Source organism: Lichenostomus cassidix, chromosome 4 (assembly GCF_008360975.1).
Source record: "Lichenostomus cassidix isolate B80296 chromosome 4, HeHo_3.0, whole genome shotgun sequence".
Classification (NCBI taxonomy): domain Eukaryota; kingdom Metazoa; phylum Chordata; class Aves; order Passeriformes; family Meliphagidae; genus Lichenostomus; species Lichenostomus cassidix.
In genome coordinates, this window is record NC_139484.1 from 44,361,660 (window position 1) to 44,388,119 (window position 26,460).

Sequence of the window (26,460 nt, forward strand, 5' to 3'; positions counted from 1 at the left end):
TGGAGACACTATGTTTTATTAATACTCTTCCAGATTACATTTCTAGTCCTAAAAAGAAAAATCAGGAATACAGCTAAACCTAAGAATTCCACTACTGCTCAGTCCTGGGAAGAGAACATGGTTAAGTTGGACCACTTCATTACTTTCTGTATACCTCAATAATTAAAAATGAAAAAAAAAAAAAGTCAAATAATACTAGTGCCAGCCAGATTGCATATTGAACACAGTAGGTTGTTAATCACCCCACATCAATTTCCTGATAAAAATCCCTGATTAAGAAGTTTTCCCTCTGAATTAAGTTTATAACATTCTCTGTTGGTTGGCTCAGCCACTGGATAGAAGTGCTCCCAGGTTTCTTTGTTGCCTCAGGCACACCATGGAACCACCATCTTTGGAGGTGGGAGTCAGCAGTTTTCTCCTCAACACCTTCTGTTGAGCAACATGGAACAAGACACAAGTCTGCTTCGAGAGGCCTGAAGACTCAGCTCTTGCAGAAACAGGAAAGGCGGTTGTGTGTAATGGAGGAAGAAAAGAGGAATTCTCAATGCTTAAGAGAGTAGATCTTTGAACTGAGCTGAGCCAGGTCCAGCAAGTGAGAAAACCACTCAAATCCCACCACAGGAGTGGGCATCACAGCACAAACAAACCAGATAATAAGCAGATCTCCACTGCAGAAGCTGTCCATAAATGCATCAGTCCCATGAATCATCTGCTATAAAAAGTTCAGTGTCTCATCTTCAGCACTTGTTTAACTAGAATTCTGTACATTATATACAAAAATGCACAAGGATAACTGCTTGATGCTTCCAATCCTTGTTCTTTTACAGCAATGAAAAATTTTAAAAACCAGAGTCTGGACTTATAAATAGTGCAGAAAATGCAAATGCCAAGAAGACAATGCCTCCTATGATTGTCACTGAAAAGAAAACAAACCAAGAAGAAATTAGATAGCAAAAAGTAATTATCTTCCATGACACATTACAGGTATTTTTTTAAATGTCTGTCCCAAATGACCTTACTTAATTTATGCTACAAGCAGTGGATATTGTTTCTAGCTCAGTGTAGGGATGCCCATACACCAACTCACTGTCCAACTGCATCTTCAAGAATATATTCTGGCCCATAAAAAGAAGTTTTGTTTTACTCATTACTTGAGCTAGTATAAAACTAGGTTAACACCTGCTGTTGAGTATTCGGCTGTGTGGCACAAAATAGGATAGAACATTCTCACACCGGAGCAAGCCATCAATTAAGACTGACATATGATTAGCTTTTTTTTTTTTGCATATTTTAGTCAACTGTATTGAGAGAAACAGTATCAAAACCATTAACTCCTTGCAATGGCCATGATCTGCTAGAGGCTGGGACACAATCCTGGGAAAGCACCACTGTATATGTTCTCTGACTCTTTAAACAAACTAACATGCTAGAAGGATCTTTGGGCTAATCTAAGGCTATTCCTGTGGCTCAAGATCCACCCGGTGCTTGGAGCATATGAAACCATTGTTAGATTAGCATTTTGTCACCAATTTCCTTGGCAAACAAACACAACAGAGTGCATGTTTCACTTTTAGCAGTGAAGTTGTTTTTTCACCACCTCTGCAACCACAGAACAAGTATTATGAATGAAGATTTATAGGAAGGAGCTTCATAGGATTGTTCTTGGGAGCAAGAAATCTCACCACATATGACTGACAGTGGAAGCAAGCTGGAATCCAAGCTGAGGAAAAACAGACAACCCAATGTAACCTTACTGGTCCTGCCTGTTGCAGTTAGCAGGTAAGATTAAAAAAAAAAAACACATTTTTGCCACACAGAGTAGCTTTCAAGGCTTTTATATGGCTGGTGTGAGCTATTAGTATGCAGTTCTCTTGCTCCCCTGGCAGTCTAGACTCAGAATTGCAACAGAATTTCCATTATTCACTGTCAAACAATACTGACCATTCAAAATAGTGTATTTCCTTCCTCTGGTTTCCTAAAAGGAGTAGCTAATAGTGAAGCAAAATGACGTGGGATGTATGACAGTCTTAAAAATCCCCCCCAAAAAAGCCAAACCAAACCACTAATTTTATGGGTTTTCCAGAAGTTTTGAGAAACACAGTTTCCAAGCATGCATCCCTTTACACCACAAACATTACCAGCATTACATTTTTTTGGCTGGGGTGAGTTTTCACTTACCAGTCCTAACAGAAATTTTTTGTGCTATCATTCTCCCTCCAATAACTGCTAAACCCGTGCATAGGCAGTGTCCTACTGTTCCTCCTACAGCCACACCATAAGGGTCCTATTGGAGAGAAACAGAAGCACAAAGGGATAAATCAGCACTGTTGCAAACCCACTGTGTACAACAACCTCGGAGCAATGCTTTGATTCCCTGGTTGCAGACTGCCAAGCATGGAGGATACTGTCTGGTGATTCCTCTGTTCTGCTATTCAGCACTGTTCTAAAGACCAGTAACAGTGTACATCAGCTGGTGAGACAGACTTGAATCCAAGCCTAAGATAGGAGCATATAGCATGTGTCAGCCAAGCAGCATCTTTAAGTTGTTAAATATAGATCCAGAAATCACTCCACTATAGTCAAACCCATAAGCAACCTCTAGAGGGAAGGTGGCAGCTGTTGAGAAGCACAATATGCATCAGCTGGAAGAACACCAACCTATGAATACAGAAAAAGAAAAATCAGCCCTTGAACTGCAAACAAAAGCTTTCAGCAGCTAAAACATTTCAAGTTCTTTGCCCTGTTTCACCCACTTGTGCTCTACACTCTGCCCCCCTCCATCATCCAAAGAGAGAAGCATGAAAGATCTTAAGTTCAGAGGATAATAAACTGTTTTATAATTTACTGTCAGCAACAGCTTTTCATATCACTGAATAACAAGCAGCTCCTTCACTGTGTGAACAATTGTACTACCTAAAGAGGTTTCTCAGATCTCCTTAGAAATTACACAGTTGACAGCATATGTCCCCAGCTCATCTCTATGTGACACTTTCAGCTCCAAGAGGAAAAAGAAAAGCTGCATGAAATCTCTAAGAGGCAAACAGCAAAACTGTCTAAGAAATTCTATGGTTTGGAAGACAATATTCACAGCGCAAAAGAACCAAAACCACAAGCCAAAAGGTGGCGAGCACCAAGCAGTTGACAGGTTAGAAAGAACCAAGAAGTGCAGGAAGATGCAGGGCTGGGCCAGCAGAACAAACCTACCCCCAGGATTGGGACCCAAAGTTCCTGGATATCCCTGCAGTCAGCAATTACCTATACAGTCCTCACTGGCAGAAGGTGGATCTCATCCCCCATTCCATCATAATCGTTCACTGATTTTGAAAGACAGTATCAAGATACCTTCAATTCATTTTTTGTAGGATTTGTTTGGTAGCACTCCTATGAACACTTCATATGCTACAGGTATGGCAGCCCACAGGTTTTAACTGCAATGCTCAACACTTCACTAACCAGACCAAAGAGTCTCACAGACACTTCCTAAGGGGACACTTAGGAAATACAGACCAGAAGTCAACAATCCCCTGTGAAAAGATGGGCTTAAGCAACTTGCCTAGAAAACTGGGCAGAGGCTGTGGTGCTTCCTTTTTTTCCAGGACTGCATGTAACTGCCTAAACAATGAGCTCATCCTCTTCTGCTGTTGTCTCTAGACCTGTTCCCTAAACTGCAACAGAGACAAGAGGCTCCTGCAGATTAGAGCCTCCTTCTTTACACAGCCCTGATTTATCCCTAGGGAATGTCTGAAAGTGCACCTGAAAGAAGCATGAGTCCTAAGGAAAAAAATGTAAATTATCTCAATGCATGAAAGACCACAGGCAAGCTACTTATGTTTATTAAAAGCTTGACTATAAGCCTTCATCTTCCTTTATATATATAGTACTGTTATATGCACTCTAATCATCACAATGAATATAATTGAATTTACAGCATTATTTAGTGCCTAGCAGTTTAGAGTTTACTGTCTTTCTATACACTGTACCACTCAGAAGATTAACTCATATTTTAACAAGAGGTACCTGAGGTGTATTTCTAACAGTGTTAAGCTTGATGGAATGGAAGTATCTTTTAAAGTTACGGAGCTAAAACTGAATGACCACACAGAGCAAAGAAACATCTGTTCTGTAACATCTCTCAACATTGTAACAAAACAGCTGCATGTTACAAAGCAACTATTTCCAGAAATACCAGTGCAGTTCCAATCATGTAACAATAGTTTTAATACTACACAGAGCTTCAGTGCACTTATTGTCAGGTCTTGACACACACTCAGAAAGGCACATCAAGGCAGCAGGTGTGAATCTGATACCTCCTGCAAGAGTATTTTGTCTCTCAAATCTCTGTGGGCAACCGAAAGATGGCAAAAGAACAGCAGGGATTGTGCAACACTCACCTCTCTGGCAGCCAAGACTATGGTTGTTAATTGGGAACGATCACCCCATTCTGCTAAAAATGTTAAAGTAAAAGCTTGAACAAAGATTGGAGAGATAAAGTGTAGCCACTTCTTCTGAGGTATAGTGGTGCCTGGCCCAGATTCCACATCTGCTGGCCCATTTAACAGTTTAGTTCTCTGAAGCTGTGGAGGTCAAGGAAAAAATACAAGAAATAACCATAAAATTAAAAATGTCACCTAAACAACCCAAAAGAAACACTAAATAAAGCTAGACATTTAGTTTTTTAAATGTTATTAGCCACTGACTGCTGCATTATCAAAGTATAATTTATATAGTCACCATTACAAAAAAATAGCTATGTGCACACATGTATGTGGGTGGAAATACACACACATATATATACCTGTAAACAGCTCTAACCTCTTATTATTGTCCATCTTGTACTGCTTACAAATAAAGTGTGACCATAAAAAAAAGTAAAAGTAGAGCCAAGAATAAACTGTTGATGTTCTGTCTGCTAGCAATGCATTAAAAACACCTCAAAAACACCCATGCTAAGCAGAAGGTCCCTTCTCTCCTAAGAAGCCAAGCGTGCCACAGAACTGGAATTACTTGCTAAAAGAGCTTCCAGGGGCCACATCTGTCCCATCTACCACACATTTTCTGTGTCAGATTAGCAATCACAGACACAGCTAAATACCCCAAACATGACAGTGCTGTTCTGCAAGTTCTCGGCTCTAGCTCTTCCAGCAGCTGTAACTAACAGACATTTTATGACTTACTTCCTCATCTTTTTTTTTTATTTCTGCTTGAACTTCCTCCAGCTCTTCCTGACCTTCATCTGGACTCATTTTCAAGCCTTCTCGAAGCATTCGGATACCAAAGATTGCAAACAGTGCTGTTGATACATAGTATGTGTACACACGAGGAATAACCGTGGTGGCATAGCCAAACAAAACTGAAAAGAAAACAAACGTGTCATTAAAAAAAATAAGCATGAGGATCATAATTGTTTTTCCCGCATCTAAGAAGTGCTTGCTAGCAAAGTCTACAATCCAAATATCCACTGATAAATAAATATTGTATCTGTTGCTAGTTTTGTATAATTTTCCAGGTTTTTGGAAGATAACACACTAGAAACTCCAACCATTACTGGTAGTGCCAGAGACTGAAGTCCACTAAGACACAGACAGTGCACTCCAGCCAAAGCTGAGGTGCTGCTGCTCCTGAGAGCTAGTCCAAACAACATTATCTTTCCCATCAAGGTCTATGCAAATCCTGCTTTTCTCCATGCACACCATGAAACTACCATCTGTAATTGTGTTACATTAGTCACAGTGTACCCCAGTTAATTCCACTTACATGTTGGATAGCATCTCTTTCCAATAATTTCATTTATCAGTTAAAGTCAGAATAAGATTTTCAACAAGTGAAATCTACCAGGCACATCTACAAATCATCTAGTTGGGTGAATCTGTGTCTGCCCTTGCCAAGTGCACATTACCATTCCCTTGTCCCCCATATTCCCCACATACACACAATGTGATCAACTATGATCTTCCTTTATTTCAAAGGCAGATCCCACTTACAGACCAAAAAGCAAGCTCCACAGCATCCTTTACAAGTATTGAAGGTGATCAAACTAAGCCAAAACTTGTTCTTAAATAAGAAATATGTATCCAGGACAAAGTACTTATTTTTCACAAAGTAAGACCACTTAGCATTTTTTTTTTTTTGCAAAAAAAGGCCTACATAAATGGGAAGAAATTGAAACTCCACACCTTATATTCAAGGTTGCTTGGACCATGCATTTATATGTGTTTCTGCTGCTTTACTCCACATGCAATTAGCTAAAAGGAAGCATATTACCATATGTGCTTTCTTGTACACAGGTTCTTAGCTGAAAAATGCACTCCGAAGTTACTACATAATCTAGAAATAATTCTGCACTGCCACTACCAGAAGTAAGAATGAGACCAAAACTGATCAGACTTATTACTCATAAACACAGCACATACGTACTGCAATAGCAGTACTATTTGCACAGCTAAATAAACCAGGAGTTAAACAAAACTACTTTAAAAAGACTGAAAATACTACCGTAAAACAATGCAAGAAAGCTTTACAAAAAAGCTATCTTTTTCTTAGCATTTCTTCCATATATAAGCACAGATGTAATGAAATAATCAGAACAATAAGACAGATTATTTTGTCAAGCATAGCTTGAAAAAACTATCCCAAGTAGATAACTTGAAACTAATGAGTTTAAGTGAGCATGTCTTCATGAAATCAAGGTGGGCAAACCTCCCAGGAATTTCCAAACTCAGCTTGTATAAAACAAGGGCAAAAGATAGGAGAAGACAAGGGTGTGGGGAAGGGAGAAGCCAACAGTAAAACAAGTTCTTTTCTGAAAAGAGAAGAAATAATTGGAAACCTCTACACTGAGAGATAAAGGCAGAAAAGAAAGATTTTGAGAAAGCATCAAGAAAGATTTGAAGAAAGACTTGGAAAAAGAGAGACATGATGGGCAGGAGAAATGACACACAATGCAAGTGGAAATTGCTCTAACTAAAACTGCAATAATTGCAGCAGTGTACACAGCAACAGCTACACACCCAGAACCCATTCACAGAAACACTTTCCAAGCAGCTGAGCCAGTAAACTGGCTGTCTCCAGTGTGTATAAACCAATCACCACTCTTCCAAGTATTTCTGAAATGGGCATGGTTAGAAATGAGCACAGAAACTCATTGCTGCATCTGATGTACCTGAAGGCAGCTCCATTTTACAGCTCCAATCACAGCTACGTAAATGCCCACAGCTACAGGTTCCTCAAGTGCCACCTGATACCTTACTTCCTGCTCCCTCCCCTCCATCTTCCATTTGTGCCGCTCCCAGCACAAATCCAAACAGCTACGTGTGCAGGAATACAAGTCAGATGAGGAAAATGTGTCATCATATCAAGAATCTTTTGCCTTAGGAGGAAAAACAGAAGCCACTCCCACATTCCCTTTAGGTACACTAATTTAACAGGAGCTAAAATGAGAAAAGGAAACCAGGGGTCCAAAAATCAAAGAAAGAGCTTAGGTTCTCCATCTCATTCCCCTTCCTTAAACTCCTGTTGAGGCCTAAGGAACACAAATATTTCCTTGGAGGCAAGAGCCTAAATATTCAATTCTGAGATTCCATGCTCCGTAGGAAAAGCTTCACACTCTCCTCAAAACAGAAAACTGCATACATGTACTACCTGCATTCCAACTGCAATTAAATTTTTTTGATAAATACATACCTGTCACTTCTGAAGAAATAAAAAAAAAAGGAAAAATCAGAGTGCTAACCTGATAAACATGTCATCAGTCCCAGGGCAAGCATAGCACCAGCCAGTACAGTCAGACGGTTGTAGCGCATGGCCATGATGGCTGCGATGAAGAAGGTCTTGTCCCCCAGCTCTGATACGATGATGACAGATATAGCAGCCACAAATGCATGAATAAACCCCAAGTTAGTCTTGTCAGCTGATTCTTCACTGACAATGTGAACTGGAGCAACTAGTGAGGAACCTTTCTGTAAGAAGTGGGGGGAGAGAAAAAAACAAAACAAATGCTAAACACTCATCAACTAGGATGGAACACTTGGTACACAGAATTACAGAGCCTTGTATTTCTCCTGTCATACCATACCGCATAGAGTAACATTTTAAGTCACACCTCTCATGCTCCTTTAATGATTGTTAACTAGCTCCTGGCAGCCACTCACCTGGGTGCAAGTTAGGCACTTAGCAAGAGGATCAGATCTTGCTGATTATTAAAACATTACTTCACTGTGCACACTACCACCAGAACACGAGAACCACCGTAACAACAAAACATGCTCAGCTCAGGTCTAATACTGCTGTCTTTAAAATCCCTACCTGCTTTATGACTTTAACCTTAAACAGTTCTTTGATAGAAATATTATTAAGTGCTTCAAAATAAAACTGGGGGACAATGATACCTTAGGAAAATAAGAAGCCTGTTCAAAAATGGTCAGGATCACTTTCTTCCCTTGCATCTCAGATGCATTAAAATTCTATAGGTTTGCAGAATGGGTTGGAAGGGATCTTAGCAATCATCTGGCAATAGGCAGGAACATCTTTTACTAGACCAGATTGCTCAGAGCTCCATCCAGCCTGGCCTTGGACATACCCAGGGATGGGGCATCCACAACTTCTCTGGGCAACCAGCACCAGTGCCTCATCACTCTCACAGGAAATAATTTCTCCCTAATATCTAAACTATATTTCTCCTCTTTCAGTTCGAGCCTAAATTTTGTGCAAGTTTTCATCAGCTTTTCTGCACTTGTTCTATGTTTGTTGAAAACTAACTTCAAGACTTTGCAGTGGTGAAACCAAACCAGCACACTCCAGCTCCCACTCACTCACCGAAGTGTTTACTTCTACACACAGTAAGATATCTATGATCAAAAGTGAGGCCCAAGATCTCTATGTCGATGCTCACATCCTTGACCAGGGATGGCTGAGAAAGCTTGTTACAGCACATCCACCAGCAGAGACAGCCCGCAGCATGTTTTGACATGACGGCTTCCCAGCATTCCACTTTCAGCAGGGCTCCAAGTTTTTTGGTGTTGATATTTAGAAGCTCCCACGCTCTGTGTGACACACTGTGACTTCCCAAAGCTCCTTCACCTTTTGCAGCACTCTGTTTTTTTGGTTTGGGTATGTGACACCTGGCAGGCTCCATGTGCTACACCAAGCCACATGCCAGTAATTTTTCCATCCCTCTGTGCAATCAGCGGCACTAGAATCTCCTCACCGACGACACTGTTCAACAAGTTTTAACGCGAAGGAACTGATATTAAATGCTGAGGTGCGGGGCGGGGGGGAAACTGACAGGTTTGGAGCAGTAACAAAGCCTGCTTTCAGCTGCTTCTAGCGGGGGAAAGAGAGTACTGACCCCTTTCCCATGTCGGACCTAGATGTCCCTCTTCTAGCAGAAAAAGAGGAGGATGAGGCGGCCCTGCCGCCTTCCTTTTTTCTGCTGAGAGCGGGGAATTTCGGAGCCCGATGGCCTCCGGCGGCGCGGCGCGGTGCCGGCCGAGCGCTGCCGCGGGGAGCACAGCGAGGGCAGCCGGCGCGGCCCGTCCCCGCCTCACCTCAGCCCGCGGTTCCGCTCCCTGCGCCGCCGGCGGTGGCGGCGGCTCCTTCCTCCTGCCGGGCTCTTCCTCGGGAGCGGCGCGGAGCCGCGCCGGGGCCGCCAGGAGCAGCGCGGCCGCCAGGAGCAGCGCGGCGGCCCGCGGGAGCGGCGGCAGCGGCAGCGCGGACCCCATGGCGGCCGAGCGCGGAGCTGGGGGGCGGCGCGAGCCCCGCTTCAGGGCGCCGCGTCACCGCCCGCGCCGGGCCGCGCACCGCCCCCAGCCGCTTCCTGCCGCGCGCGGACGTCCCGCCCCGCCCCGCCCCGCCCCGCCCCGCCCTCCCGCCGCCGGGGAGCCGCGCTGTGTGCCGGGGAGCCGCGCCGTGTCCCGGGGAGCCCGTGCTGTGTCCCGGGGGGCCGCGCCGTGTCCCGGGGAGCCCGTGCTGTGTCCCGGGGGGCCGTGCTGTGTTCCTGGGGTCCCGCGGCGGCTCCGCAGCGCCCGGCCCGACACCCCGCCCTGGCCTTCCACCTCCGGCTCCCGGTGTCGCGAGGGGACGGGCAAAGGTGGCTGGGCGGCGTTCCCGCGGAGCGGGCGAGTCCAAGCGCGTCCCTTCCCCGTTCGGAGTTGCTTACGGGCAGGGAAAGGGCGCAGCGGGAGGGACGGGTAGCGGCTGCGTAAGGCGGCAAAAGAACTCGCATAGAAACGGCCTGGACGCGGCCCGGTTTCATTGCTGGCCAAGTGCACAGCAGCGGTCCGGGTGTGCTGACCCCAGCAGGGCCGTGCGCCCCGAGCACGGAGTCACAGAACGGGTCAGGCTGGAAGCGACCACACAGGGTCATCTGCTCAACCCCCTGCTCAAGTAGGGTCATCCTGGACCACAGGGCACAGGACGGTGTCCGGATGCCAGATGGTTCCTGAATGTCTCCAGTGAGGGAGACTCCACAGACTCTGGACGTCCCTGTGCTCAGTCGCCGACACAGTGAAGAAGCTCTTCCTCCTACTCAGGCAGAGCTTCCTGTGCATGTTTCTGCCCATTGCCTCGTCCCGTTGCTTGGCACCACCAAGGAGAGCCTGAATCCGTCCTCTTCACACCACCCCTTCCTTTAGATACTTCGGTCTTTAGATACTTTTGATACTGAGGTCCCCTGCTGAACATGCCCAGCTTCCTCAGCCTTTCCTCGTGTAAGAGAGATGATCCAATCCCATGATCACCTCTGTTTCCCTCACTGGACCTGCTCCAGTAGCTCCATGACTCTCCTGAACGGAGGAGCCCAGCACTTGCCACTCCAGATAATGCTCTCCTTGGGGACCCCAGGAGAGCCGCGTGCCCCAAAACTCTCCCCAGAGAAAGGACAGGAATGTGCTTCCCAAGGAGTAATTTAGGAAACGGGACAAGAACGTAAACAGAAGACATTTGGAGACAGGTTCAAAGGGCCTTTCGAGAACCACTGAAAAAAGTTCTATGAATAGATGCAGTTCCAAGACATGGCTGCTGATGTTCTGTGGTGAACTGAAACTACAGGAGTGTTGATGGAAAGAGGGATGCAACAGCCAAGAGAGGTACAGCATTCTGTGCAAAGTGATTGCTCGTGTTTTTCAAATACGTAAGTTCAATTTTGAAAAATACAAAATGGGAATAGAGGTTAATAAACTTTTAATTAGGCACTTCATAAGATGTACTTCAGTTTATAAAAATACTTCTTATATACAAAATAATGCGTGCCTGCAAGTAGACAACATGCTGAAACACCAGCACTCATATACTTCATCATACAAACTGATCATTCATACCAGTATCATGAGAAGGACAAAAATATTCAATAGTTAAGTGCAAAAAAAGTCCCTGTGCTGAGTGACATCATCTCCCCAGTAAAGCATTTCTTTGCAATGCATGTCAGGTACCGGTTTTGTGTGTTCTCTGCCTTGGCAGTTCATTATATCTGCTTAAAAACCAGTGTAGTGGTCATGGTCATCCTGCACAGCTGTCCCCTCAAACACAGGAGGGACTCCAATAACCTGTGGCAGCACCGAAACCTTTCCCACAGGAATTTTCTCTTCTTCTATGTTTTATAAATAAAGATAAAAGTTTCATGTTATTGAAACGGCCTTTTGGATACAGGTGGTCAAACGCCTGGGCCAATCAATCCCTGGGAGCGGATGATTATTGGTCCAATTCAAACGGCCCTCTGATGTGTATATAAATTGTTAATTATTTAATAAAGCTAGTTCTTTCTAGCACTCAAAGGGACTCGCCTCTTCACTCCACTAATGGTCCAACAGTGACAATAACCCACAATAAAGACAACAGAACCACAACAAAGAACATTAATTTTCTGCAAATTCTCTTCTACTGTCTTTGAAGTCAGAGAACCTTCTACTGTTTTCCCAGTTTAGGGATAAAGTAGTCTTCATTGATGAATGCACTTTGGTGCAGAAGAGTTAATGCAGCAAATGGGTCTGTTTATCACCCCTGCTGAGCATGAGTCATTCCTCCACCACAGCTTTCTCCATTGCTTTTTGTGCTTACAGTTGTAAAGCGGTGGCTGGTTTTAATTGTCAGCAGGGAGGCACAGAAAGATTCACAATTTGCCTCCCTCTGAACTGATTCAAAAAAAAAGAGACTTGGAAAGAAATATGCTTAAATATTAGTTAAGACATGAAATACAGTAGTTCAAATTATTCCCTCCTTTCACATGTATGTATTTGGACTTGCTGCACAACAGCAAGTGTTTTATACAAAAGACATAAAAGAGCAAAGACGCAATTAGCATCTCTCCACTTAGAATTAAGGTCTTCAGTAAACCTTTTTTGGCTTGATATGCAGAGACCTTACATTTCCTCACACAAATTGGTTACATGGATGATATTATCATTAAAATTATGAGCTTTTGAGGTAGAACTAGAGAAAGTGTGTGACTTTACCTTGGTTTTAATAAACCATAAATCTCTTATATTACCAGTTCAGACTAAAGATACTTTAGAAAAAATTCTCTAAAAAACAAGTGGTATAAATGCTTTTCGATGCTTTGGGTAGGAGCTAAAATTTTTCTGATAGAACTCATGACACAAAACAGCAGCCAGTGCCTGGTTAAAAAGAACATACATCACTACACACCACCATGTCACATTGTGAATTCCAAGTGTTATGGCCATAGAAACATATATGAGGAGCTCTGCAAAATAATGAGGGCAAGAAACGCTCTCAAACCAGTCTCCAAAAGGTACACTGTGGCTCAGACTTACAACCTTTCCTGCAAGCAAACAGAAAGAAATTAATTGGGAAGATGCATTAAACAAAATCTTCTTCTCACAATTACAGAACAATATGCTTATTAAAATTATCATCATCATCATCCACCTCCATCTGATCTGACAGCTTTGCGCTTAATTAAGTAAGATTCCCCCTCTGGTCGTGCAAAGACAGAGTAAGGAAACCGATTTTCATCCCACATGGAAACAGAAGCAAGGTCCCTGAGGAGTGGCACAAGCTATAACCATAAGGATGTGTCCATTTTTAAGATGTTAGAAGATAGATCTCCATTTTAAATTTTACAGAACTGTACATACAGACACAGCACACACTCTCCCCCTAATTCAGCTATCTACTCTCTTATCCAAACAGCCTCATTTAATCTACACACTACAAGAACTGAGAAACGCTCATGTTTAAGGTATAAGAACTTATAGAAACCTATTGAAACAACCAGAAAACAATACCTAAGTAAACAGTTGACAGAAACAAAAAAGATCTCACCTGATCTGCTTTTTCTAAGGTTAGCTAGAATTGCAAGACATCTGTGTTGGTGAAGAGAGGCCCAAATGTACATTGTAACTCCCATAATGTGATACCAGCAGATCTGCACAGAAAGCTCTTTTCCTGAACGAAATATGTTTTATTAATATACAAGGAAATTAGGAATTAGGAAATAACTTCCTAAGCATCATCCCGAAACACTATATACATTTTTTAAATGTTACTGTCCTGTAAAATTTTAGTACTGAGCCTCTAATTCCTTGATAGATGCTTCTAAATCCTGCCTAATTTAAGTGCCCAACTAGCAGTCCATTTCCCTTAACTGGTCTATATTAAAATACCTAGTTATTAATCCAGTAGCTTGAAATTCAGTGTGATGTGCAATGGCACATAATTGGTAGTCTAACACCTCAATATTCAACACTGTAACTATTATTATCCTAATTAAACATCTTGTCATGTTTAATTAATGCAGGTCAACATGCAAGCACACTGTTGTCTTGCTCCCACATATATACACACACATACCTACATAGAAGCCTGATGTGGTTCCAAGTAATTAAAAACTTCACTAAACTTAATACTTGGTAATGACTGCCTCACAAAAATTAGTCACAGGAGGAGTGCTACAACTAGCTTGTGGTTCATCTATGCAGGGGATTTAGCAGCTCATTTATGAGACCCGGTGGAATGTGTTGGCAGAAAAAGCCACAGAATACAAATTTCTCATGTATTAATGGAAACATTATAGTACTCAGGGAAAGAAGAGACTGCCTGAATCAAGGAAGAGCAGTGGCAAATTCTCTATGGAAGAAAATGGAGGTGGCCACTGCAGATTCATCTTGCAGGAAAGCTTACAAAAAAAAAAACCTCTTCAGTTTGAGAACTGAAGTTGTGTAGTGGCATTTGAGAACTGGTACCTATTACTGTCCTTCGCAAAACATATGATCAATATCCTGAAAGTATCTATGTGAGATGTCTTTCAGCAAATAACCATGATGGTTAACATGGAAGTGTGTCACTGTCTGTGTTTGTGGATAATGTTGGCTGATTATATGATAAACTGAAATGTAATTACTTTGAACTATGCCAGGAAGTACTTTACATTTCATCAGTTAACACACTTCTCAAACAAGCAGCCCTCTATGAAACCATGTGCCACAATGGAAACAAATAAGAGCAAAAGTGCATCTTTGAAGATAACTAAACAGGCACTTACCACTGCTGACATTAGTAGGCACTTGACACAGCACAGTTGAGCCAACAGCAATATAGTACCCAAGTCCAAAGCAATACTGCACGATATGAATTACTCCATTGGAAAACACACTGGTCCAGAGGCATTCTGCAAGTCTTCGACAGCTGTGCAGCCAAAGGAGCAAGAGAACCAGGAGCGCAGAGAAGTGCTCGCTATCTGCTTACAGATAAAAAACATCAACTGTGAAACAGACAGGAACAATTTAACCCTGTCAGTGCTTCAAAAAGACTTGTTCCCCCTTCACATAGCAAAATTTTACCTTAATTTTAAATTAACTGGGGAAAATATTTGTACAGGTGAGGCGCTGCTGACCATAGCGAGATTTCTTCCAGAAGGTGCTAATGGTCGTTTCTGTTAGAAGGACTGCTGAAAGCCATCATATCCATAAATTAGAAATATGCTATCTTGAACACTGACAGAGGTACTTGGTGTAACAGCAAAGTCATTTGTAGCGTAGTTTAAAAGCAACCGATAAAGTAGCACTTGGATACAAATTCAGCACAGTGTTGGTAATAGTTTGTTAATATTTTAATGGCTACATCGTAATACCTGGAATACTTGCCTATGTTCTCAGTCTGAGAATCTCTGCCAAGAGCATGGTGCATGTGCTGAATCCATGATGGGAGTGAATCCCCAAGGAACTCAGCTCGGAAAAGCCAGATCAGCAGAAAACCATTCCAGAGCACAGAAACCACATAAAAGTGAGTAAACCACCTGTGGGAACAAAAAAGGGTTTTCATTAATGTTCTCATCACTCCTTAGCTGGAAATGTAGCTGCAGGGCATGCTTGCCTGATGGTGAGTACACTCCTTTTTGGTGGCCACATCAAAAGCCTAAGTAGAGAACTCAGGACTTCAGTGGTACCAAGCAGGAAAAACCTTAACACATTTTACCCCAGTGAAAAGCTGCCTGGAATAACTCTAACTTAGCTTACCTTATTAACCATAGCTGCACTAAAGAGGAGACAGTGTAATCCACATATTGCAAAGGTATTCCTCAAGGCTTAGAACTATTCATGATGTACATAACTTTTTCTTCATAATTTGCACCACTAAAAGCACATCCAGACTAGTTTTCTGGGTATTTCCAAGCCGCTGCACCTTACAGCATTCCCACTTTTCTCAGTTCCAGTGGGTGCATTACATGACATAGTAAAGTTTATCAAAGGCACCTAGAAGTAATTACCCTGCTCTACATTAAAATATCCTGTCCCTCTGCAAATTCAAGGTCTGCAACCATCATATAGAAAAAGAACCCGTGACTATCAACTATCACTACAGGGTGATTACAAGGCAAGACCACATGTTTGGTTTTTTTAAGAAAACAATCTCCCAACCCCTTAATGCACTTATAAAAGCACACTGCGCATTACTGAAATGCAAGACATGACAGTCAAGGCAGATAGCCTACAGCTCTTTACAATATCCAGCTCAAACTAGGTAATCCAGCATTTCCTTTTGCTTTTAAAGTTCTTCTGGCTATGAAGAAAAATCAGGACCTGTGGAAACATCTCCAAAGAGATAAAATACGTCCCAAGGGAAGACGCTGATGGTCTTGACATGACAACATAACTATAGGCACAAAACTAGGATATAACTGTATAGTCAAGAGAAGACTATACTTCTGTTGAACATGCAAACTCTTCTCTTAGGGCAGTGTAGGAGTACAGCACTGTTGCTTAGTGAAACCAATGAAAGTGACCCCCTCCCAGAGCAGTTCAGGTATCTCTCAAGAGCACAAGACAGACCAAGTCAGAATCACAGCAGCAATGAGCATCCTTGAGCATGCCTCCACGCTCCAGAGCACCCTGCCCATTAGCAGCTGGCAGCCCCTACAGATTATCACTTCTCTTTGGTTTCTTCTCCTATCAGACAGAAACTGCAACATTTGGTCTGCTGTTTCACAACAGCAGAACTAAAATTTAACCCCTCTCTCTCACTTTCTAAGACAAACAGAATTTGTATTTTGTTTGTCACCACCAAGCTTCAAGCTCTTTTCCTGCTGTCCTGTTACTCAGTTGACTCATATCCTGTCACTGGCCAGGGAACTTTCTCCACACATTGATTTCTGCTACCAGCACACAAACAAGCTTTGGCACCTTAAAAGACAGACACCCTGTGACCTTTCCCAATTACACTGGGGATATATCTGACCTACAAATCAAACCAGCAGTGCAGTAAGTAGATGTGCCATCTCTTCTCATGGAGAGGAATTTTCACTATTTGCCAAATCAACCTGAAAGACAGAATGGCAAAGCTAAAAACAAGCCCAGGCTAGTGAAAACACAATGCTTGTCTGGAAACAAGACACAGATGGAAAGAACAGAAAATGCCTCAGTGGCTACCTTCAAGATCTTCTCTACTCTTTCAGGTAGAAGTGCCATGGATTCACTAATTAAGTAACAGAATTGCTTTGCAGATGTTGAGAGCTTGAGACCAGTTCCACGGAAAAGCACATTCTTCACATACCACTCTCCCTAAGAAAGGGTGTTGGGAAACTTCTGTTGGAGAAAGGTCAACTCAAACAAGAACCTACCTGAAGAATGTGGCACTTTGCAGTACACAGTGATTAAGAAAAAGCCTTTATGAGCCCTTATTTCACTCAGGGTACTGCAGAGCTTAAACATATCTCTGGGTATTTTCTGTATCACAAAGCCTGATGTCAGAGATTGTTAAAATAGGGGAAATCAGATCTTCATGCCAAGTAGCCTTCCAGTCCTGTCCTACTGGCCTTGCAAGATCCTATCTGGCCCATGTTCAAGTCAAAGACTAGTTCTAGTAATGAATCTCAGCTGACCAAAAAATAAGAAATCCCATCATATATAAAACCAGAAACATATAAAAAACTGTAAATGTGGGGGGGTTACCCCCCTCTCATAATTTCACTAAACATCTATTTTATTTCATTATTTCATTCCATTAAACATCTAATCATATACATATATTTTATTTCATCAAACAACTAATAAGATGCATTTGGATAACGCAGTGCTTCTTTTGCCTTAGAAGACTGTTCATGCAAGGTCTGGACTGCTGTGCTCCCATGCTGTTATTGATCACATTTCAAAAAGAAACCTTGAAGGGAGAAGGCAAGGACTGAGAATCGGTATAAGAGAGTTAACCTGCAGCATGTTTGCACAGTTACAGTTACTCAGAATTCCGCATTCCCAGGTGCCTGACCTTGCAGTAAGGTTTGTTTTGGAGATCTCGCATGAGACTGAGATTCAAGAGATTAGGTTTTTGTTTCGATTTGGAGTACATGGATTCTGTATGACCGCTCGCAGTCTCTGTGCTCCTCGGTTCCCCACGTGCAGAACCAGAGTAACGCTTCTGCAACAAAGCTGAGCCCAACTCTATAAAAACGCGCAGTGCTCGGTGCGTGTGCTGTTCACTGTGCCGACCGCCGGCTGCAGTACCCGAGACACGCTCGGCCACCGCCGCTATGGCTTCGGGACCCGCATCTCACCTCTTGGGCACCTGCAGCAGCCGCAGCCAGCCCGGGAGCTGCCCGCACCCGCGCTTCGTCTTCCCGTAGCGAATGAGGTCCTGGAAGAGGCCGGAGATCACCAGGCCGGCGCCACCGGGCCGCCGCGCCGGGGCCAGCCGGAGCAGCAGCAGCGCCGCCAGGAAGGCGGCGGCCAGCAGGCACCAGGCGGCGGCCAGAGCCGCCAGCATCGCCCTGACCCCGCTTCGCCCCGGCCCCGCTCCGCCCCGGCCCGCTCTGCTCCGCCCCGGCGGCGATGCCGTCCCTTCCGCTTCCCGCTGCCGGGAATAGCTGGACTGCTGGGCGGGGAGAGGCCTTGCGGCAGCCGATGTCGCTGCGGGCTGTCTGTGGAGCTGCGCCCAGAGCAGCGGTGGGGGTGTTTCTGCCCGGACTACACTAAAGCTTTTGACGCCGTTTCCCGCGGTATTCTCCTGGAAAAGCGGGTGGCCCACGGCTTGGGCAGGTGCAGCCTTCCCTGTGTTAAGAACTGGCTGGATGGCCGGGCCCAGAGAGTGGTGGTGAATGGTGCTGCATCCAGCCGGCTTCTGGTCACTAGTGGGGTTCCTGAACGCTCAGTGTTGAGCCCAGTCTTGTTTCATGTCTTTATTATTGATCCGTATGAGGGAATCGAGTGTACCCTCAGTAAATTAACTTATAACACCAAGTTGGGTGACAGAGTTGATCTGGAGGGCAGGAAAGCTCTGCAGAGGGATCTGGACGGGCTGGATCAATGGGCCAAGGCCAGTAGTGTGAGGTTCAACAAGGCCAAGTGTCAGGTCCTGCACATTGGTCACAACAATCCCCTGCAGTGCTACAGGCTTGGGGCAGAGTGGCTGGAAAACTGCCCAGCAGAAAAGAACTAGGGGTGCTGGTGACAGCAGCTGAACATGAGCCAGCTGTGCCCAGGTACTCAAGAAGGCTGATGGCATCCTGGCTTGTTTCAGGAATAGTGTGGCCAGAAGGAGTAGGGAAGGGATTGTCCCCCACTGTACTCAGCACCATTGAGGCCACACCTTGAGTACTGTGTTTAAGTCTGGGCCCCTCACTGCAAAAAAGACATTGAGGTGCAAATTTTATATTTTACCAATGTACTTTACTAAGCAGAGGTATAAACCCTCCCTAGATTATTTTGAGGTGTGACTGCAATAATCAATCCCATCAGTGAATCCTTCAAAGCAGCACATGCTCACCTGAAGAAGTCATGATATCAGTAACATCACTTTGGGAAAAAATCATTGAAATTCACATTTTCTGCTAAAACACGTGTTGGTAGCTCTCTGGTTATATCTGCATGGCAGGTTATAATAAATATCTTAAATTCAATATCATTTATGTCAATGCTTGGAGCTCAGTCTAATTCTCTTGTCAGTTCCGTGTAACTGAAACCTAAATGTGGCTCAGGGATTTCATGGCCAAATTATTTTGGTAATTAACAGGAAATGAATATATCAGGCAGGTGCCTGTAAATTTTTGGGGAATGAGAGGGAGGAGCTGGCCATGTATGGGTAATCCCACAGCTGGTGAGAGCAGGGGGAAGGAGAGGAGTTCCAGGCTGTGCTGGATTGGAGGTAGCAGTGTCACCATCCCTGCTTCCCTGCCCTGCAGCTGGGAAACTCAGTCAACAACTGCCTTGCTATACTTATCTCTGCATTCCACATGGCCACGTTTCCAAAGTGCTGCTGTGGTGATTGGCTCTGGCAGAGCAGGGCAGGTGTGAGCAGGGAGCCACCTCTGCTTTGTAAGCAGCAATGGTACAGGAGCTGTCTGTGACAGCCTGCAGGTCTGCAGCCACCATGTGCTTCTGCAGGTCCTGACTCGAGGCATCCTGTCCTCCTGTGCTGCCCATTCCCCACAGCTGGACATTGTCTGCCCTTGCAGTGTGTCTCTGCAACACCACAGATGTACCTCTTTCTTTCCAGCCTCGTCTGTCGTCTGAAACACAAAGGAGACACGTTGCAGCCTTGTCTCTGCAGTCTGCTCCTCTTATGGCTTCCACAAGACAGATAAGGCAAGGGGCAGCAATGGTCTGGCCTGTAAAGCAGTCCAAACAGTAACCTTCCTTTGTCCAAACAGTAACTTTCTAAAACTTAAAATAGCTTTGCTCAGCAATTTTGGTGGCCAGTGCAAATATAATTTTCATTAAATCATGGTCTAAAGACTCGTGGCCAGGTGTATGGAATGGCCCTGCAGCAGTCTGAGTGGGTCCTTGGCTTCCACTGCACTCAAGTTATGCTTTTCTGTAGAGGTTGGGATGTTTGTAAAGTGAAGTTATTGATAAGGAATGTGGTTGTTATAGTGTCCATGAGACAGTGGAGGCCTACAGGTGTGCTGCTGGGGAATAGATGTGGTGTATGACAGCAGGACGCCAGCAGGACAGTCCCATATACCCAAAGACATAAAGTGCATCTTGCCGTGTTCCCATTTAGGGTGACAGGTACTCAACTTTTTGGCACTTAAATATTCTTAATTTATCTAACCTGGAGCCTTGGAGGTACAGATCTCATTGAGATCAGTGAACTACCACATATTTAATATCAACAGTTTCATGAACTAAGCTCCATGGAATAAAGACCAGGAATCTTCTAGGTGTGGGTCTTTAGTGTATGAGGCACTAATTCTACATGGGAAGCTGTGTTGCCAGCCATGATGTATTGACTGGAGTTACTAGCAGCAAAGCCAGGCAAAGGGATTCAGCAGGCATGGCCCAAGACTTGTTCTGCACTCTACCAGGACGTATAGGAGGGAGGGGAGAGAATTGGTGTCTGAGAAAAACTGCAGCTGTAAGAGATAGAACAAGACTCTTTTAATATATTACCAGTTGGCTTCAGCACTGCTGCCATGTGGGGTTTCCTATGGAGCAAGTAAGAGCCACAGCATGAATGCTGTGCCTGTGGACCAAACCATGGCAGTGACCATGTGCAGCAGCTTAAGGAAAGCACTGTGGTCCACAATGTTTGGTCAACACTTACTCAGAAATTACTTTAACGTACTATGAAAGGGTGCAGAGTCCACCCATCAGCAACACTCCCCCAAGCTCCAGTGTCCCTGCAGGTTATTGTCACTGCTGTAATCATGGTGAAACACAGGTTGTAAGTGGCAGATTTAATGATGAGAGAAATACAATGATTTATGTTCGTTCTTGAATCCTTCCTTTTTTTGTGGATACTGGCTCTTTTCCTGCTACAGTGCAGAGCAGATTTAAGTTACACAGGAGATGCTAGACTCCAGATGGGTCATTTGGAAAAGCTGGTGGTCTGCAGAGGGCTGTGGAGTTGCATCCCCGAGGCTTTTTTTGACCACGTAGTTAGTGCTTCCTGGACGCCCAAGGCACCCTCCATGCCAGCTGGCTCTAGCCGTGGCTACAGGAAAGAGGGATCGAGCCTCCAGATGTGGTCAGCTTGTTGGCTGTTTCCTCAGAGTTCGCATAATTGGAGGAAGAAGGGAAAGAGTGCAGCTGTGGGGCTGGGAAATTGTTTTAAGAGAAGAGGAATCAGCAGTTGGTTGTCTTAAATATACTGTCTGCCTTTATAATTGCAAGCTATACTGAGATGAAGATGTAAGTTGTACGCTGCTCATATTCTGTGTGTAGGTTGCACAGCAGTGAGAGCCGTTCTTTCTAGGATTTTTTTCCCCAGTGCCGTACATCTGTAGCAAATTTTGTGACACCGTATGCGGTAACGATTTCCCCAATTTTTAGGCGAGTGATTCCCTCTAGGTGGCACCAGAACTCTTCGGGTTGCCCGAAACCCTCCCGCCCTGTGCTGGGCTCCGGCTGCTGCTGCCCGGGCTGGCCCCGAGCACCCCTCCAGCATCCTCCCAGCAGCAGCGCTGCGGAGCTCCCACCTCGCACCCTCTCCTCGCCTTAGCTGCCTGTAACAGCTGATCTTTGCATTTGTAAGCTTTGAACTCCGACGATTGCAGACGTTTGTGGTTGCTTGTTGGTTTTCTGTGGCAAATACTTGTTCTTAGCTCTTTGACACTTACTCCATCTTGATGGATGGAGTTCAACTTACCTAACTTTATCCATCTGAAAATTAAGTAGATAGATGAAACTATTTGAGTGGGTTCCTGATATAACTAATGGAGACGTGTACCTCCCAAGTGCCAATTTTTTTTCTTCCTAAATGTGAATGTCTCAGCTATTGAGCTGAATTTTCCTTCCTGGTGGAGATCCACTTGAGGGAAAGAGAATCTGAAAGGATCCACAGTAAAAATGGGTATAAGTTATTTATGCTCCCTGATCTAGAGTTGGTTTGATGAAGGTCATGCAAAGAGGTTTTCGCTAAGTTAAAAAAAGCACTTTTTCACAAAAGCCTGGGCCATGCAAGAAAGTTATCTGTAAATGTAACACCTTTGTGTTTCCTGCCTGTTAAAGCAGACCTACCCAGACAGTTTATAGGCTTCTGTGAGACATCACTTATAACAAAACTTACTAGTTTTTAGTATATGGAGAATGGAGAGAGAGCCTGGAAAGATGCTGTGCGAAAGCAGAGAAGGAGGATCAAGGTTTGGCTAAACCATGATAGGAAAAGCTGGAGAGATCAGACAAGAGCTCAAATCTATGTGTCACAAAGCTGGATTTGTGTGGGCCACTGTGGGCCATAATGTTTACTAGAGCTTCATTAAATGCTTGTAAGGTGTGGGAAAATCTCTGCTTTGGAGATTTTAAACTCAGGCCATCATATTATTCAAAGGAATTTGTCTGCATGAGGGACAAATATCAGAATCATTTACTGGCTGGCCCACAGCAGATTTCACTGCAACTCCAGACTTAATAGACTTACCCACCTATATTATGTAGTGATTTGGATTGGCTTTTTTTTTTTTTTGTTGGTTGGTTGGTTGGTTGGGCTTTTTTTGTTTGTTTATAAGGGAGAATAGGGAAATTATTCAGTTACTTAGATAGTTTTTGCTGGTTGCTTTGTTCAGACTTTATTTTTCCAACAAATATTTTCATTTGCGAATGAAGCCCAAAAACTTTGTGAGCAGAATAGCTACAGTTAGGTTTCTTGGTAATCTCTGAGACAGGATTCAATGTGAATTTAGCACAAAAACAACCCTGAAAATAGAAATAGAGGCCACAGCCCTTCAGACTTGTATCAACATGCTTAAAACCAGTACAGGTGAGGATTTTAAAATCTAGATACTTGGTTATAGGATGTAATGATCTGTGTTAAGTTGGTTGGTACTAGTGGGTCTATCAACCGTAGTTGTCAAAACATTCTTTGATTCAACTAATTAACACAATGAGGTAAAGTCATACATTTTTGTAATTTGTGGGCAAGTAAACCAAGAAGCCTATCAGACTGCTGCATTTTGAAATTAAAAATGCTGTCCTGTGCTCTACTGGTTTTAGTCACTGGCAGAATATACTAAGATATGGGGCCAAGAAAACATAAACCACTAAAAAAAGTGCACTTAGAGATGTGAGAAATTTCCACTGAAATGCACTTCCCACCATTCAAGGATCACTATGTGCCCTTGGCTTTCAAATTATAAAATGTGAGTGTTTCCACTAGCTGACAGAAAGCAGAAATCAGTCTCTGATAAGATGAGAGCTCCTGTTCAGGATTGGTGCCATGCTCTTGGGATAAACACTGTTATATTTGCCCAGATCTTAATTCATAATCAATGAACAGGAATCCATAGACTTCAAGGTGTGACTTCTATATGACTTAGAGCAACAACAGTAAAATATATGATTTACTCACTATTCGGCTATGTTATTTGCTGAGTTTTCAGCAAACACAGCTAACCAGTATCTTGCCAATACAGTCAGCTTGGAATCTGAGACAGTTTGGAGTTTCACCCTGGGAAGAAAATCAGCTTTATTCAGCTTTATTCATTTTGTATGATATAGTATTGATCTCAGACTGGTAATATGCTATGAAGGCTAAGCCTGGGCAGGTTGTTTGCTATATGAATTGGCATTTGGATTTTTTAAAAACTATCATTATCTAAGGAAACTTGTAAGGGAAAAGACTACCTAAAGCTCATAATTATCACTTGAATCACTGATTTTCAGAATAGCTTAATGAAAAGTAAATACACCTTTATTTAGGATTATAAGTAAGTTATGGTTATAATAAGAGCAGGGAAGATAACTTCAAATTCTCAGGGATGAATCATTAATAGTTTCTTTGTCAAAGGGCACCGGTCCATGCTACAACCACAGCTCTTGGCAGGGGCAGAATTCAGTCCCTTAAGAGTAGCAAATAATTGTCTGATTCTGTACAAGATTCCTCAAAGGGCACACCTGTTTCTGTCTTCTGTATGTTTTTTTATGTTATTTTAGAAATCTGCCAGAACATATTTGCTTGCAAAATGATTGGGATTTTCCTGGAATAGGCAGATTGCATTCAGGCATGGGTTGAAAAGTAAAGGTTTCTCCCTGAGATTTCTTCTGAAACTTTTAGAATCAAATACAAGAGTTGAGAGTTCAGGGCCACTAACTGCTTGCCAGAGGAGAAAGACCAAGGCTGATAAAAGTCATGAAGGGCAGTTAGTTTTCTCAGGGATATCAGCTGAAGAAGAAAAGCTGTAAATAAACTTGGCAGGTAATCAGAAAGGTAGTAACAACATTTATAACTCACAATTGGGAAGAGTCAAAATTCCCTCAAGGAAACACAGACCGTTTCTATGCTGCTTTATACACTCCACGGAAATGGATGATATTAGTGGGCTTTTCCTACATCCCCTGGGACTGTGAATGAAAAATATTTTAATGCTGGTGCCTGTTTAATAAGAATAATCTCAGAAACAGAAGGGATTTTGGACATAAGTCCTGTTCTCTGGGGCAGTAAAAGATGTTCCAGTCTACACATGAAATCATAAACAGGAGCATGGGTTTTGTCATGGACTATGAGAATGATATTACTGAGTAGCAGAAGCACCTTCTCAAGTGGTCATTATCCAGTGTGGGTACCTCTCCCTTTGTGTGGGAGCTAAAGGAAGTGCCTGTGTCCCAGGGGTACTGCCTGCTTCAAAAAGGCAAACATTAGGTTTGAAAATGCCAGGCTACTGCCCTGCTCCAGAATACAGATGTGTCATTTTTCCATATGTTATCAGTGCTCTGCTCTAACTTGAAGTCATAGGCTAAATTCATGTATCTGCTCATACTTACTGTTGATCCTCCTTGGGAAAGAGGCAGAGAGTCAACCCTTACTCTCTGTGACCTGTGACTAGAAAGAAATTCAACTACTAAGTAGAATTAACAGCTGTAGAAACAGCTGTAGAAAATAATTTGTGTTGCTAAAGGTAAACATGTCACAAGGGAAATGAAAGCTGTTCATGAATATTCAATTTTTTTTTCATTTATCCTTATTGTATAAATATAATCTGGGCAAATTAACTCTTCCTGATTAACTAATTTAGTGTAATATTGGAAAGACAATTTAATATCTTTTCTTTTTTATTAATATCACATTGCTACAAAGGGCAAAAATGGTGCAAAGTTTATGCTAACAGTATATGGTTTGTACTTCAAATTGAAAAGTTACCTAAGCAAGACTTGATCCTAAATGTATCTGAGCTCAGCCTTTCAGTGTGATGTGGTATATGAGACAAACTAATGCTGGCTTTGCAGTATTTTCAAGTGAAGGTGCAAGACAATGTGATTTTATTCAAAAGAAATTAATTTTATCTGTAACTTTTGTTACAAATCCCAGTCTAGTTCTGAATGAAACCTGGGGTGAGAAGGGAATCAGTTCCACTTTAGCTCACACATCTTTTATTCTCTCAAACTCTTTGCTGTGTACTTCTTCCCTTGCTGGCATGCACTTAATTTTTGTACTCCTTTTTGCCAACTGTTTGATTAATTTTTATCTTGTCTTGCTTTTCTAATTCATTTTTTGCAGTTACAGATTTTTAAAGGAAATCTTTTTCCCCGGGGTACTTCCTGACTGAAAATCTCTAGTGAATATTCATCAAGAAATTATTATGTTAGTAATTTTTTCAATAAATATTTGTTAAAGACTTTACACTACAAACATCAGTAGAATTGTGATAAATACTGGATTCAGCTGACAGAGAAACAGTGCCTGAAGAGCACTGCATGCTGCAAGCATGTTCAGATGCAGCTGGTCAGTGATAAATATCTGGTGATTTTTAGGTAGGAGAGCTGAACTTCCCTTACCTACCAGGTGTGTCATACACGTGATGGCCCAGGATTGGCTTTTGAGCTGGGGGCACAGAATTAAGAAGCAAATATTTTAAAATAGCAGCAGCAAACCAGAGGAACTGGGGGCTGAAATTGGTTTTAAAGCACTTTTGAAAATACACTGCCTCTTCTCCCAGTGGAAACAGTCTTCTGGATTTGATAGATACATGAGAAGCCAGAAGGGCTTCTTGTGATAGAGCTAGACAAGTGCATTGGTGTCCACTTCATTGGCATCTGTGTGTATGTCTAGGAAAAATAATTTTTAAAAGAAGCCTGGAAGTGTTAA

At 43.1% G+C, this 26,460-nt stretch overlaps 2 protein-coding genes across 4 annotated transcripts; both read right to left on the reverse strand.

The window, feature by feature from the left end:
- TMEM165 (transmembrane protein 165) lies at positions 1–9,788 on the reverse strand. Its single transcript, XM_085058941.1, has 6 exons — positions 9,543–9,788; positions 7,730–7,955; positions 5,175–5,350; positions 4,392–4,574; positions 2,179–2,284; positions 1–916 (listed from the first exon to the last, which is right to left on the reverse strand). The coding sequence occupies exons 1-6, from the start codon at positions 9,714–9,716 to the stop codon at positions 840–842; spliced, it is 942 nt and encodes a 313-aa protein (XP_084915067.1). The 5' UTR covers positions 9,717–9,788; the 3' UTR covers positions 1–839.
- Positions 9,789–11,158: 1,370 nt separating this feature from the next.
- Positions 11,159–18,257, reverse strand: SRD5A3 (steroid 5 alpha-reductase 3). Of its 3 annotated transcripts, none has more exons than XM_085058942.1 (5): positions 17,999–18,256; positions 15,096–15,247; positions 14,495–14,689; positions 13,276–13,398; positions 11,159–12,772 (listed from the first exon to the last, which is right to left on the reverse strand). In XM_085058942.1, the coding sequence occupies exons 1-5, from the start codon at positions 18,205–18,207 to the stop codon at positions 12,513–12,515; spliced, it is 939 nt and encodes a 312-aa protein (XP_084915068.1). In that variant the 5' UTR covers positions 18,208–18,256; the 3' UTR covers positions 11,159–12,512. The 3 variants fall into 3 exon arrangements, with proteins under 3 accessions (XP_084915068.1, XP_084915069.1, XP_084915070.1); XM_085058943.1 differs by having other exon boundaries at positions 14,495–14,685; positions 15,092–15,247; XM_085058944.1 differs by lacking the exon at positions 13,276–13,398 and having other exon boundaries at positions 17,999–18,257.
- Between the last annotated feature and the right edge of the window lie 8,203 nt (positions 18,258–26,460).